The sequence below is a fragment of the Grampus griseus genome (assembly GCF_964374135.1).
Source record: "Grampus griseus genome assembly, chromosome: 6".
In the NCBI taxonomy this organism is placed as follows: domain Eukaryota; kingdom Metazoa; phylum Chordata; class Mammalia; order Artiodactyla; family Delphinidae; genus Grampus; species Grampus griseus.
Genome location: NC_139000.1, coordinates 21,724,516 through 21,740,781, shown reverse-complemented (window position 1 = coordinate 21,740,781; position 16,266 = coordinate 21,724,516). Strand labels below are relative to the sequence as shown.

At 33.1% G+C, this 16,266-nt stretch overlaps 1 protein-coding gene across 1 annotated transcript in view; it reads right to left on the bottom strand.

Annotated features, from left to right (window-relative positions):
* SHOC1 (shortage in chiasmata 1) overlaps window positions 1-16,266 on the bottom strand; it is a gene marked incomplete at its 5' end in the record, with an annotated part of 88,770 nt that overhangs the window by 6,531 nt on the left and 65,973 nt on the right. Inside the window, 7 exons of the mRNA XM_082656743.1 lie at window positions 194-325; window positions 4,272-4,365; window positions 8,510-8,631; window positions 9,905-10,016; window positions 11,207-11,324; window positions 12,987-13,165; window positions 14,802-14,868. Coding sequence (XP_082512869.1) covers window positions 194-325; window positions 4,272-4,365; window positions 8,510-8,631; window positions 9,905-10,016; window positions 11,207-11,324; window positions 12,987-13,165; window positions 14,802-14,868 — 824 coding nt within the window. The remainder of the gene's footprint in view (window positions 1-193; window positions 326-4,271; window positions 4,366-8,509; window positions 8,632-9,904; window positions 10,017-11,206; window positions 11,325-12,986; window positions 13,166-14,801; window positions 14,869-16,266) is intronic.

Here is a 16,266-nt window from a genome sequence, read left to right as displayed (position 1 = left end):
AAAACAGTTCTTTGAGATTGAAAAATACTCATAATTCTGGAAAACTGTCTAAATAAATGCTGTGCATTATGGCTATTGTTACATATATTCATGCAAGCATGATAGAACAAGAAAATGCTACCAGAAAAAGAATTCAAGTACATGTATTTATATTTGCTTTGCAAATATCTAATTTATATATTAGGAAATAAACCTTAGATGGTGAGATTTCAAGCCAGGATTTATCCAACCATTCGTGAGGATCCCTCTTCGAGGTCATTAAATTGTGGTCAGCAATTTGTCGAATTAGCAGTGCAGTCTCTTCCACTCCTGGGGCAATTAGAAGCTAAAATATATTTTTTATGTTAGATTATAGGAAATACTAGGAAACAAAATATATCACTCAAAAATTGTTTGCAATTAGGAGAAAAAAACCCCCAGAAGATTCTAATCTTTGTACACTATTTTAGATATAATTTACTAATTTATCTATGTGAAATCCAGGATGTTTTATTTGTGAGGATAAACAATTTACTTTCCTTCTTTAAATATGATATCCTTGTAGTTTCTAATTTTTGGATCTAAATTGTTATTCTTCACTTCCATTTGGCATTTATTAATAAAGTCTTTTAAACGTATTTGGTGTTTTATTTCATCTGTATTAGAAAAAAAGCAATTTGGATGTCACTAGCAATAATTAATATTTTGCTTTTTCTAGGTTAAACTTAACAGTTCTCAAATAAAAATAAGAATTAAACAATAGTGCAAGATTTTTCAAAAACAAAGTTGAAAAATAAGGATATTTACAGATTAATTTGATGCTGTATTCAAAAAGAAGAATATGTTCTGATTTAGAGTATTCTTGGAATTGTTCATCCAATCTTGGCTTATTTGATGGTAAGATACCCCTGACAAAAATGTGTGATGTGTGTGTTAAACTTAACTCTAAAAAGAATTTCTTAATATGTCCTACTTCCTGTCTGTCTCTTATGTTTTCCTCTATGCCCTTCCCTCTTCTGCAATGCCAGCCTTTTCCTTCCCCTTTCATTTCTATTTTTATCTTATTCTTCGTCTTTTGGCTTTGGTTGAAGGAAAGATAGTTCATGGGTTAGCAGTTTAATGTGGATAGAGAACACTGCCCTAAACAATCACATCTTAAAAATATGAATATTCTGTCCTGTAGTGGAAATTTAAGAAACAAAGACTGTACAAACCTCACAAAATAATTATGACATTTTTTTTCTTCCACAAGAATAACAAATACGAAACTGCTAGCATATACCTGGGGGTATATGCATGCTAAAGAAGGATTTTCTTTTTATATGAAATATATAGAGTACACAGAAATACACTGTTTGATTCCAAATTTATTTTATTAAAAGTTTTGGACGTTTTGAGAAGATTTGAGACTTTTATTTAAATATAAATTTTATTTTAAAGAGCATAATTTTATAATGGTAATGAATATTACCTTAACTTAAGGGTAAGGATTCTGGAGCTCATGGCTAGACTTTGGGAGATTCAAGAACCCCTGCTAACATTGTTTTCAAAAATTTGCATATGTGTGTATCTAAGCATTTTTCTGCAAAGAGCATTCATAAGAAATTTATAGAATTTTTTTTATATTAAAGTAAAATATGGCATGACACTACTAGCTGTATTTTCTTTTAGTTTAAGAAAATGTACTTAAATTTCTTAATATTCCCTTTATGGCTAGGCTCTCCAGATGCTTGGAAATAAAAAAATAATCCAACCTGATGGATTTTTTTGGCCTAAGAGGCCAAAAGCCATATTACTAAATGTATTCTAAAATAATACGAGTCTAGGGAACCCCCTTTAATGTCATAAGGTCATCAAGTTAGGAGAATGGGAGACTTGAGTATTGGTGATACATTGATACAAGAATTAGAGCAAATTAATCATCTTGTTTCTCAAATTCCATGGAAAAGTGGACATACTTTTAAGATTATCATGTGAACTTGAAAAGCTTTTGGAGTAGTTAGATCCAGGTGGGAACAAACAATCCATTCCATTTCATTTGGAATGGATTGTGCCTGAGCAGTACCTCCTATTTCATCTCCAAATGCCTTCCTTGGAACATGTCCTCTGTGGATCATGTCACTGTACCTGAATAGGGTAACTTTCTGGTATCAGATACCCCATGTATAGATTTTTAAAATGATTTTCTAAAGCATATTTTGTATATGACTGCTTTCTATTAGCTGAAGAGAAAAGAGGCTGATTAAGTGGTAAAACCTCACTTGAATGAATAAATGAGACAAATTTATATTTATTTAGATAACTTTTCCAAGAATTTTACTTCTATGTTTAACATGCATCACAGGATCAAAATTATCTGGATTCTATTTCAAATAGATCATTTGTTGATTTTCTTAACAGGTTCTGCTTTCACTGAATTCTGTTTAGCAGATGTTTGTTGAATATTTTTACTGTGTACAAAACACTTTGCTAGATGTTATAGCTTTTACAAAGAAAAGGGCCTAGTTCTCACCATCCAGGGTGGAGGATATATGAACAAACACCTCATATTATAATAAAGGTATAAAGCATTATTAGGAGGATGGGAGGAGAGATTCATCTTGAGAGAGTATAACTGGTGCAAATTTTTTAAAGGAGGTGGTATTTGAGCTGGGTAGAAAAAGTCAGAACTATGAAGACTGGCAGTAAGGGGATGGGGAATAGTATTTCTGGGGGAAGACAGGACAGAATCAGATGGCTGAGAGGTGGGGGCATATTCAGGAAAAGGTGAGTAGAATGATGTTAAAGGAAGGATTACTAGGGGTCAAATCATAGAGGAGTTTGAATCCACCTGAGGTTAACTCTATTTTGATGAAGTAGGAAGCTACAGAAGGTCTTTTGAGCACAAAAATTCAATTCAACAACAAATATTTATCAAGAGGCTACTACGTAGGCTCTGTGCTTGGTGCTAGGAAGACAAAAATGAAAAGCATGTTCCCTTTCTTTTATGCTTACAGTCTAGGGAGTGAAATATTCACAGCTGTATTTCAGAAATGTAATTGGTGTCAATATACATGATGCACGGGAGTGGGAAAAGAGTAGAAGTAAAGAGATTAATTAGAAAGTTACCTTAGAATGCCAAGTGAGAGGTGAAGGCCTGAATTTAGGGAAATAGCAATGGGAGTAGAAAAGAGAGGCATACTCTAGAGACACTGCAGAGTTAAAAGGAAGATTTAGTTACTGATTAGATTAGAATAGTGATGCCATAAAGTAGGTGTAAAAAACTAACAGAAACCTTAATTAAAATAGAGTTGGGAGACCAGCAGGAGGAGCTCTCATGCCCTACCATGATAGTACAATTCAATAGGAAGAAAGACTTCCTCTTCTTTCCTAGCAAGAGCTCAGCCAATAAGAGGCTGTCACAACTCAGCCAATGAAACTCTCAACTCCTCCAATGGACTCTTTGTTTACTATATAACCCTCCCAACTTCCTTTTCCCCTCTTTAAAAGATTTCACCTCACCTTATTGTGCCCAGACTTGCATATGGCTTGCCATGGTTGCAGGCCCTGAGTTGCAATTCTTTGTTGATCCCATATAAACCCATTTTTGCTGCAGAAATAACTGGCAGTCTATTTGTTTTAGGTCAACATCAAGTTTGGGGGAGGATGAGAAGTTATGTTTTGGATATGCAGAATTTGAGGTACCTGTGGGATATTCATGTGGGGATTTCCAGAAGAATTCTAGAATATAGGTGCAGACCTTAAGAAAAGTTAGAAAAATTTTAAGGATTTTCTTAAAAATGAAAGCTAAATTTGTGGGAATGTCTGAGTTTATTAAGGAAAGAATATAAAGTGATAATAGTAGAGGACTGAGCCCTGAATTTTGGGGAAATACATAAACTTCAGAGTGGGACATTGAAAAAAAGCCAAGAAAGGAGACTGATTAGAGATCACCAAGATATTGCTCTATTCATATGTCATAAGATTTCCATTTTACAGCAGATAAAAACAGTATGTCTCTCATAAGTGAACATTTTTGATCAAGGGATATTTATTTTTATTCATATCCTGACCTGTTTCAAAAAATCTAAGTAGTAATGAAGAGATAAAATATGAATTTAAATTCATTAAAGGCTTTTAGAGCAGAAATTTAAGTGGAAAGAATATTTGTTAATTTGAAACTGTTCTTTATATGGCTTTTAAGTGTTTTTTAGTTTAACCATTTAATGTTTATTCTCACTGGGCAGCTGAGTTTCAGATTTCATAAATTTTGGCTTATGAAAAATACAAACAAACATATAGAAAAAGAATACCTTTACATCCAGTTCTTCTGATTTTAGCCCAGATGAAACCAAAGCTGCATAAATCAAAGCTAGGTGATGAAGTGTCTTTTCTGTAAGACAGTACCTAAAAAAAATTATATTATTATATTCTACTCATTTGATGTCTGACTATACTTATTAAAATTCATTTTATTTTTCACGTTTTATAAAGTTTTTAGAATAACCTGGCTAAAACAATGCTTGTGTGGCAGACTCATTTTTTTTGTCCACTCAGCACTCTTTTGTAAGAACAGTTCCACCGCCATTCTTCAATAGTACCGTTAAATCTAGGAGATGCTGAGTGTGTGTGTGTGTGTGTGTCTGTGTGTGTGTGTGTGTGTGTGTGTGTGTAGAAAAGTTTAATTCATCCCCTTACTAGCCCCAGGGATGGCTATGTGACTGAAGCCTAGCCAACTACCTGGCCAAGGTATCAGGTTCAGATATGAACATATAACCAGAGCCAGGATAACTAGAATCCTCCCTGGGTCTTTTCCCTGAACTGTTAGAAAAAACAGTCTTTTAAATGATCATTATATGACATGATAGAGGTGTTAACTAACACTAAGGTGGTAATTATATTACAATATATAAATGTATCAAATCAACAGAGTGTACTCCTCGAACTTACACAATCTTATAACTCAGTTATATCTCAGTAATTTTAAAAAACACTGCTATTTCCCTGTCTATAGTTATTAAGCACATCAGATGTGACTCGAGCTGTGGGTGGATATTCCTACTATCTTTATCCACTTTAAGTACTCCAAGCAACGAAAAAGAAATTTATTGGCTTATATTACTAAGGGGTCCAGGACAAGACATTTTTGGACCTAGGGACTCAAACAATGTCATTGAGACAATGGCTCTCTTAATCTCTTTGCTCTTCTTTCCTCTGTTGGCTTCTTTCTCAGGTAAGCTCTTTTCAAAAGAGTGGCTGATAAGAGAGACACACTGTGCTTAAACTGTTTGTTCAAACGATATGGTTTCTATTGAACACCTGCTTTCTTTTTGGAATCTAGAGTTTTGATTCGTGACTAGCTCTTAATAAAAGCCCTGGGCACTGAGTGTCTGGCGAGTTTCCCTGGTAGACAACATTTTACAAACGTTATCACAACTCGTTGCTGGGGAAGTTAAGCATGTTCTGTGTGACTCTCCTAGTAGAGGACTCTTGGAAGCTTCCTCCTAGTTTCCTCTGGACTTTGATCCATGCCCTTTCTCCCTTTGCTGAATTTGCTTTGAGTACAAGAATATTTTCAGTGCTGTGAATACTCCTAACAAATCATCAACTTGGGGTTGTCTTGGGGACTCCTGACACATTTCCTCAAACAGGAACTAATGGCATGAACTACTAAAGTAATTAAAAAATTTTATTTTGTATTTTCAATTCTCCTCATTTGGTCAGTTGATTAAGATACTTTAAAAATGTTCCAATGATCTAAAAATATGAAACCAGGATACCTAGAAGTCTGAAAAGAATTACATTTTATAATAATATATTATTGTGAATAAATGATAATTCTATCCTGAACACAAAACAATCTCAGAGTGTTACATAATTAATTTTTTTCATGAACATCTGGATAAAAATAAGTGTAAATCTCCTATTATTATCTCTTGTACTTCAATTGCACCTCTAGGTGGATACCAATCTAAAAACAACTTTAAAAAATTTCACATCAATTATTTATCCAGAATACTTCCAAGTTCTTGATAAAGCTTAAAATGCTTTACAGCCTTTATTAATCTTCAGAATGAAGATTTTAGACCTGAATAATTTTTAAAAGTATCTTTATTGGAGTATAATTGCTTTACAATGTTGTGTTAGTTTCTGTTGTACAACAAAGTGAATCAGCTTTAAGTATACATATATCCCCATATCCCCTCCCTCTTGAGCCTCCCTCCCACCCTCCCTATCCCATCCCTCTAGGTGGTCACAAAGCATCGAGCTGATCTCCCCGTGCTATGCAGCAGCTTCCCATTAGCCATCAATTTTACATTTGGTAGTGTATATATGTCAATGCTACTCTCTCACTTTGTCCCAGCTTTCCCATCCCTCTGTTAGAACTGAATAATTATTTTAATTTTTCAGTTCTGATAGAAAGGAAAAACTATGTTAAGTGACTACTAGAGGTTATTGTTAATAGACGAAGGAATAAGAACCAAGTTGTTTGTATACTTAGATTCTAACTTACACTTAACCTCACATGATAATAATTTTATACAAAGAGCTTGGTACAGTAAGATAAACAAAAATGGAGTCAAACAAGAAAGTCAATAAAGGAAAAAAATCACACAGATAATGTAATGTTAAATAAGATAAGATACCTGTACCTTATCTAATAACTAAAGAATATTTTTGAAACTTCTACTGTGATGTGTGTGGTATGTGTAATGTAGTATTGTAGAGATCAAAAAAGTGAATAAGTCTAGTGTGCAATTTAGTTGGAAGGATTCATTCATTCAATCAAACAGTATTTACCAAGCATCTGTCATATGAAAGCAATGTGGTCATTGATATAGGGCAAGTGCCCCAAAATGATAATACAAAACAAAATACGATAATATCAAAGATGAGGAAAAAACAGGGAGCTAAGGAGTTGGAAGGTTGGAAAGGTTACAACTAAATATCTGTTTATATGCAAGAGTGGGAGATACTGAAGAAAGGTTGAATAGAAAAAGTAGATAGGTCCTGAAAAATAGGCACAATTTCACCAGATGGAATAGCTGGAGGAAGGAAGGAATATCGTAGGAAGAAGAGAACTGTATGAGCAAAAGTAGAAGTAGGAAAGCAAGGAGGATGTTTGCAAGCCAATGAGCAGAACTTTTGATTGAAATGGAAAGCAGTGAAAAGTAAGCCTGAAAATATAGGTTAGGATTATATGCCGAAGACTTTGAATATTAGGGTGAGTAGTCTGTATATATTCAGTAAATAACGGGGAAGTCAGTAAAGGTGTTTCATCAGAGTGAAATAATAAGAGCCTGATTTTAGGAATATTAATTGAGTGTATGACAGATTATGAAGAGTAATGTTGAGAGTCATCTGGAGGTGTGAAAACCATTTGTTATAACAGTCCACATAAAATAATGAGAAACTGAACTAAGATGTTGGTAATATAAATGGAGCGAGGGGAGAGATGAAAGTCCAGTGGTTGAATCTATAGGATTTGTTTTCCAGTCTTGATGACTAAAAGAAAGGCAATGGTCATAAATAGCTAAAGGGCAGAAAAGAGGAGATACAGTTTTGGAGGGAATAGAGAATAAAATGAACTCATACTATGTTAACTTTGAGAGCCGGCGGAATATCAGAGTGTAAATATTATATAGAAAATTAGAGATATTAGGTCAGGAAATTCAAACAGAGACTGCAGCTGCAGATAGAAATATAATAATTATATGCAGAAAGACGATAACTGAAGCTAGCGGAGAAGATAAGATTTTTAATGGACAAAATAGAAGAAAAAAAGAGATTTCATATCTATCTGGAGACTGGGACAAGGAAGAAGAAGAGGAAAAGACAAGAAGTAGAGAGGTAGAAGATCAAAAACATTGAAGTGCCATGGAACTGAAGAGTTTCAAGGCGGAAAGCACTGACAATAGTCTTAAATACTTCAGAGCAGTGAAAGATAAAAATATTTTTGGATATGATCATAAGAAAGTCACAAATGATGAGTGACATCTGAGAGACAGAGATCAGAATAGAGATAGAGAGAAAAGCCAGATTGCAAAGAATAAAAGGAGAAAGTGAAAGCAGTATGTTCATAAAATTTAGAATGAGGGAAAGGAGAGACATATAATGATAATTTGAGCCAGTGTCTTGGCGTGGATTTGGGGGCAATTTTTCAGTTAAGCACATCAATGAAAGAAAGTATAGTAAGATGCTAGTTAGTTGGTATATCTAATAAAATTTTAGAGAGAAGTGATTTAAGAATGACATTTTTTAACAGACGAGTCCAGAATTAAAAATTAATAAAATATGAAACACTCACAGCAGCAATTCTTAGTGAGGTAGAGGTGGGGAGCATGACTTGCACTGACTGTCCAGGGGAAAGATATCATCTCCAAAATTCCGATTTGTTTTCCTATGGGCATGCCTTCACCTTGAGAATCCCTTACTTAAAGCAAACTAGATGAGCAAAAAGAAAATTTACATACCTACTTTTATTCGAAGAAGAAGATGGGATAACTTAAAAGATATATATGTGACTTTGGATGGAGACGTGTTTACTTACTCTGAGTTTAATGGTTTTTTGGCATATAAAATTATCCAACAATAGCTGTACTGGAATGATAATGCCATCAGTCTCATAATGATATTGTCTGATGCCTTCTCACAGTTTAATTCTTCTAGGTCCTACCAGAAAATAAATAAAATAAAAAGATTCACTAGGTTGACCAGTTGTTACGAAATTATTGTTGCCATATTTCTAGAATCTATGATATATAAATTATAACTTGAGAAGAAGCATGGGTATGGGTTCCCATTTTATGGAAAAATTAAAGTCACACTGGAAGTAGTAGGGGAAAAGCTACAGTAGTTGTAAAACGGTTAATGATAGACTCAGCAAGGGGGGTTCATGAATCTCCCAAAGTCCTAGACATGAAGCAAGCAGTCTACAGAGTGCTCCTATCTGGGCAGTTCTTTGTAGACAGGGATCTGGCTACTCTTAAGGACAAAAACCCATGGGATAATCTGCACTTAATGCTTACTTAAGGAAGATGAAAAATCAGCAGTTAATGAACTTATAGGAATGTCTTTCTAATGATCTAGAATCTCTTTTTTCCTTTAACAATATTAATTTTTGATAGAGTGAATAATTCAAGAAGTATTTTATTCTAACAGTAAGTTATGTAAGCATGGATTAAAACAGTTTTCCCAAACAGGATTTCCCTCCCACAAATAACTGTTATTTAATAACCTTAAATATGCAAGATACAATATTCCATAAGAATCTTTCTAACAGAGCTTTTTTGTTTCCGTCATATAATTCTTATAGTATTAACATTTGCTTATTAAATCAGACTTCTACCTTACCATAATATGTGCCATTAATTTATACTCCATACCATCAAACTGCTTTCTGCTCTCCACTCCCACACTATTAAATTAATTTCTTTGTAATTTGTACTCCAATCAAGCAAACATATCAGGGAGATTCATACATCTTAAATTCTAAAATATATGGATTTTTGAAGAGATTTTCTCTCTCTTTTTAAAAACTGACTAATTTATAGGCAATCCCCACTTACTTTAGAGGAAATCCCGTATTACCAATTACAAATTAATATGTTACCTCCTTTTAAGAAACACAGTGGCTAGAATTTGATTTTTAAAGTTTTCAACACTATAATTATTCTATAAATGTATTTAAAAAAAGGTCAATACATAATGTTAAAGATACTATATTTGCTCTATCTTCTTAAAGTACGTTAAAAATTACAAGGCATTGAAAAAGCTTGGTAATAGCCATTTTCCACGGTGATGATTTTAGCACTTATGGCCCATTTGCAAAGTTTTGGAAGAAATCATGAGTAGATTATAGTTAAGCTCTCTAAAGCTAATAGATTACATGGTTACACATGTATTTTAATATATTTGATTTATATTTTTTATTGTATAGTTTTACCTGCAAAATTATGGTGGTGTCCTCATCAATTGTCACCACTACATAATGCTCTGTACCTCCAAAAAGTTTCAGTGACTCACTGCAGCATCTCTCCACCAATGTGATATTATACCTGTAAAATATAATATTTTGGGGTGACAGATGGCTAAGAAAAATTCTTTAAGAAAAACTGTATTGTCCTCCTGCATATTAAATTATTTGAACTACTGTTCAAGTTTCATACCTCAATTTATTCCACTTAAGAAATTTGAGGAATGAAATTATGAATTATTCCATTTATGACAAATTAGTTGAGATATGTGTTGCCTTAGATATTTTGCTAAATATTACTGTACATGATACTATTATAAATGTCTTTCTTTTGTTTGTTTGTTTTTTTGGGTTTTTTCTTTTGCCCACACCCACGTGGCTTGTGGGATTTTAGTTCCCCCACCAGGGACTGAACCTGGGCCCCTGGCAGTGAGAGTGTGGAGTCCTAACCACTGGACTGACAGGGAATTCCCCTATTATAAATGTCTTGACCAATTTATTCTGGTTCTGTAAGTAATAATTCATGAAATTAAAACATTGTGTTATGAGACTAAAACATTCTGCATTTATCAGAATTTCCTTTTTTCTCCTGAAAAGTTGCCTAGATTTAAACTATCTTTTATAAGCTCAAGTTTTCTGTGAATGCCCCACAGCCTTAAGATATAAAAACAAAAGTATGGAAAATAGATCTGCATTTTAATGAAGGTCACAGCATAATTATCCTTCCTTGATATATAGCCCAATGTCTAACCTTCCTGTGACAACTTGTACGCTATGATAGTGTTTTAGATCATTTAAAAATGCTCCGTGTTGGTATGATGTTAGAACTAAAGGTCTAAAAACTTGAGAATTCATTTAGAACTTCATAATCTTGCTTCCTAGTCAGTATTTAAAGTCCTCTAAATAAGAATACTCATTCTCAATAATATCAATGACCCAAAGACATGACCATGTAATTCACAGAAAACCCCCCACGTAAAATCCTCATATTTGCTGGTAACAAAAGAAATGCAATTAAAAATGAATTGAAATAATAATTAACTATTTTTTCTCCACAAAATTGATATATAACCAAAAAAAGACAATATTCAATAATTATGATGGTGTACTATAGGGAGAGAAGTATAAGTTGACATAAACTCTATGGAAAACTATTCCTATGTGATATAATTCCAGGCTTGAATCAGAGAGAAATAGTGCCACATATATAGCATAATATTTAGCCAATTAGGGTATATACATCTTTCCTAAGTTATGAAGTCAATAACTTACTTGGTTTCTAACAACTGAAGTATTTCTGGAGTATTAAGAAGTCCTTCAGATGCAAAAAACACATATGGAATCTGAATTTCCAAAAGAAAACCACCAAAACTATCCAGCAAGGTGCTTCCTAAATATGAAAAAATTTATAAATATTTCTCTTTTTTCTCATCCCTCGGTTCTTTCTCTTTTTACTAAACATGAGAATAACAGGTGTATGCTCAAGGAGTAGTATAAAAATAAAACATATTCATTGTAAAAATATGAATTCAGAATAAAGAAAGGTCTGAAGAATAAAATAAAAATCATGTTATTCTACTCCTAGAAATAATAGTTAATAGAATTTATTAAAACTACTATATACTAAAAACAGAGTTTAACACATACTTCCACACTTTTTTCTATATGTTTGCTTGTCTATACTTACACATGTACATTCACTTGAAAAAATAAGGAAAAGAAAAAACAGGATCATACTCTACCTGAATGTTAATATCTGCTTTATTCAATTAGTACATATTGGACATTTCCTGTATAAATATATATACTGATTTACATCAAAATTTAAAATTATGCACAATAATCCATAGGGAATGCTACAGATCAATAGGAAAAAGATCATATACCTCAACAAATAAGTGGACAAAGGACATAAACTGGCCATTTATAAAAGAATGGCTATACAAGATCAATTCACTTATGAAATGGTATGGATAATCAAAGAAATGCAATAACACAACTATAAAATATTATTTGCCTCTAATCCTTTCAAAAATTTAAAAGATTAATAATACCTACTTGTAGTAAAAATATGAGGGAAAGGATTCTCTCACACTTTCCGCATAAATATAAATTGGGATAGAATTTCTGGAAAGCTATTGGCAATATATAAATGTGTGTATACCTTTGAACCAGCAATTCATTTTACCCTGGAATTTTTACTTCTTACAACAAGTACATAAAGATATATAAGATATATAAACTACTATAAATCTTGTGGTATAATAGTAGAAAATTGAAGCATTATAAATGACCCAAATAAGGAATTGGTTGAATAAATTCAGTTTAAAGATGAATGTTTACCTTTTATCCTTTCTTGAACCCATGTTTTAATTATTTAATGAAGTTAATGCTTAAATTTCTGTATCAAAGATTCCAGAGTAATAATTATGGTTGTATTTTTAGAATTGAGTTGGAATGTCTCAGAATTCAAACTTCCTACTCATACTTGAGGTGGATGGAAAGTGACTTATGGCAAGTTTTGAATGAGAGATGCACTGGGACTAAAAATATACAGGATTTTTAATTTAATGGATCTGAGAATTCACAACCTTAGTCATGTGAAGCGTTACTGAGAAATACAAAGAAACCAAATGCTATGCAAAGTGGTTTAGACTCTTTGCCAAGCATTTGTGCATAATTTTTTGTTGTGTATTAAAAGTTCTCTGTGTCAGTCAACATACTATGACATATTTTTCCCTAAAATTCAATAAAAATATTGTTGCATAAAAGTCAGTTAGGATTAGATATAATTATAATTTAATAGTGCTATTATAAGTAAAATTTAGAAGCTAAACAGATGAAGACAAATAGAATCAGTAAAGGCTATTTTACAAAAGAGGCAAGAGATAGTTAAAGGTCTTGCTCAAGGTCACACAGTTGGTGGTGAGGTTAGAGCTTGAACTCAAGTCTTCTAATGCTATAGTTTATTCTCTTTCCATAGATCAGAAATAGAAAGCAGCAAATTTTCATGCTAATGGAACAAAAAAGGAATTTTGGTTTATATCCTTACTCTTTAAAACTGTGTCTGGAAGAATCACTTTAAAGGCCAAGTAAGGAATATTCAATTTTTCACAATGTTCAGCCCAACAAGAGTTTTCTACAAAATTGTATTCCACCACAAAAGAGAAATTACTCCAGGGGAAATCTGCTCCAATATATTGATTGTGTACAACTGCACAGAAACTTGTACTGAAGACAAAAGAAAGCCAAGAAAATAGAATTAGTCTTGTGTCATTATACACTTGGAATGCTAAAAGATGACTGTTTCTGCTATTTTATTCTTCTCTAATCTATGCCTACTTATCTTGGAAGGACACTGGCGTATTTTCTGTTGACTTGTTTTCCAATTGTGCTAATCTTTTTATCTTTCTTTTTGATGGTCATACTTAAAAAAAAAAAAACAACCAGGATATAAAAAAACTGGACTATTTCACATCCTCATATGCAAGGGACCCTATTTTATTACCTGAGTCTTATCAGTAATACACAAATCACCATGAGAAATCAACCTCATTTTCTTATAAATGTGAGATTTTAATCTTTGAGAATCTATATAGTAGAATATTACCTGATTACTTTGTTTTTTATTTATTTATTTTTATTTATTTATTTTTGGCTGTATTGGGTCTTCATCGCTGCATGTGGGCTTTCTCCAGTTGTGGCGGAGGCTACTCTTCGTTGCAGTGCGTGGGCTTCTCATTGCGGTGGCTCCTCTTGTTGCGGTGCATGGGCTCTAGGTGCACAGGCTTCAGTAGGTGTGGCACCCGGGCTCTAGAGCGCAGACTCAGTAGTTGTGGGGCACAGGCTTAGTTGCTCTGCGGCATGTGGGATCTTCCCAGACCAGGGCTTGAACCCTTGCCCCCTGCATTGACAGGCGGATTCTTAACCACTGTGCCACCAGGGAAGTCCCTTCCTGATGACTTTGAAATGGCTTTTTTTTCCTCAATGGGCTTCATAAGTGATTTAACAACAAAAAGGTGGGTACTTAAATATCGTAAGTTTATCTTTCCCATCTTCGAATTTCATATAACATAGAATTTACTATAATTAAAATTCTCTACTGCTGCTTTCTATCTAGAAATAATTTCTACATAAAATAAGGCAAAATGAAAACATTTTTAGACAAGCCAACACTAACTTTATTATTAGCAGGCTCTCACTGAAAGAATTTCTAAGTGATGTACTACAAGAAGAAGGAAACTCAAAAGGAATGAAGAAAATATAAGAGACAATGCTGAGCAAAAACACTGGTTAGAAAGAAACAAGTGTAAGTCTAAATAGGTACTACTTGTACTGACAACAATGATAATTTGGAGATATTAAAGAAAGAATGAACTAAAATTCTGGACGACAGTAATACATAATACACAAGGCAACAAACTTAGTTAAAGCATTTTTCAGGAAGAGAGTGGAGACACTGATTAATTTCAGGTTTTATTAAACCTTTTTTGGGACTTCCATGGTGGTCCAGTGGTTAAGAATCTGCCTTCCAATGCAGGGGATGTCGGTTCAATCCCTGATTGGGGAACTAGGATCCCACATGCTGCAGGGCAATTAAGGCTGTGCGCCGCAACTACTGAGCTTGTGCGCTCTGGTGCTCACATACTGCAACTAGAGAAGTCCACGCGCCTCAACGAAAAGACCCGCATGTCACAACGAAGATCCCATTGCTGCAACTAAGACCTGACGCAGCCAAACAAGTAAATAAATAAATTTTTAAAAATTGGCTAAAAAAAACTTTAAAAAGTTAAGTTCTAGGAGAAACTGCACTTTTCCCGTGGAACTGGTATGTCTCCTCCCCACAGATGAACAAATATGTTTTTACCCATTTAAAACACCTTTGGATTCCAGAAAATCTTTTTTGTTCGAATGTAAGACAGTCAGTGTCAAACCTGTTGGAAAAAAGAGTAATACAAAAAGTTTTTTTCAATATTTTGTTCATATATATTTTTAGGTGTGTCATATATTTCACTACCATAGAAATGAATTAAAGATCTGTGAACAAGGATTATTTTTCTAAGTCTAGGGAATCAGAAAGTTTGAGCCATGGGCACTGTTTCTGGTGTGTATGTATGTTGTGTGTATATAAGCCTGGAAATTCTGAATTTATTATGTAAAATAATAAAAGAGATCAAAAACTTAATGTTAAAATAACTAAATACTCACCAATTCTGTGCAGTTCATTTTATTTTGCTAAAAATTACGGTAGATTTTACCTTTTTTCTAGCCAAAAATTTAAGTACATAACTAAACAGCAAGAGACTATATTTCAGTGCAGTAGGAATTTTTTTTTCCTTTCTCCTTGCTGTATAAGAAAAAGAAGACTTCCTGGACACTACCTGTTTCATAGATTCACTCCTGCTTCTCAATTATAATTTAAATTACTTATATTATTTATGTTATATTTTAAACCAAATATAATAAACTTAAAAATTTTATTATACCCACATATACAGTTTATTTTTGGTACACATAATTGATTTAAGAGTAGCTAATTCTAGTAAAAATAAATTCTATACTCTATTAGTGAACTTTTGTCAACTGTAGAGTTCCCAAAAGTGTGATGTAATAATGGCAGAGTAATGTTTAATAATTTCATGTTTACTTGATATGACAGTAGTTTTGGTGATGATAAGAACGGAGTTAGTAGTATTTCACTTTTATAATTTATGAGGTCATATTATTTAAAACCTAATCTCCTTAAGTGGTTTGTACTAGCTTTGATCCCAAAGCAGATTACTTGCTGAGCACATTACTAGGATCTTTCAAACACGTGGAACGATGGAACCACATCTTTATTTTCTAACACTAGACAGAAAGAAAAGGCCTAGCTTCTAGATACAGAGGATAGTTGCCAGTTACAAACAGAGTAAAAACATTTTTCAGTATATAGAGTCAATATTTTTGTGTCAGCAGACCTTGTTGAAACAAAACAATAAGAGTAGTAATGATATAATCCCAAATGTCAGGAGAAATAGGAATGTTCGGCATGAAGCCTACATAAGAACCGATATATATACAGCAATAATTTGCCACTATATCTTACGTGACATCAAAGGAAAATGTGTCTCATTAAGTAGGTTTAAGTATTCTTTTCTGTGGGACAGGAATATTTCCTCAGCTTCTTCACAAAAATATTCCTTTGGTTATCCAAATCCCTTTGTCTTATTAATATTTTAAAATTTATTTTTTAGAATTTTTATTGGAGTATAGCTGATTTACAATGTTGTGTTAGTTTCAGGTGTACAGCAATCAGTTATACATATACATATATCCCCCTTTGTTTTATA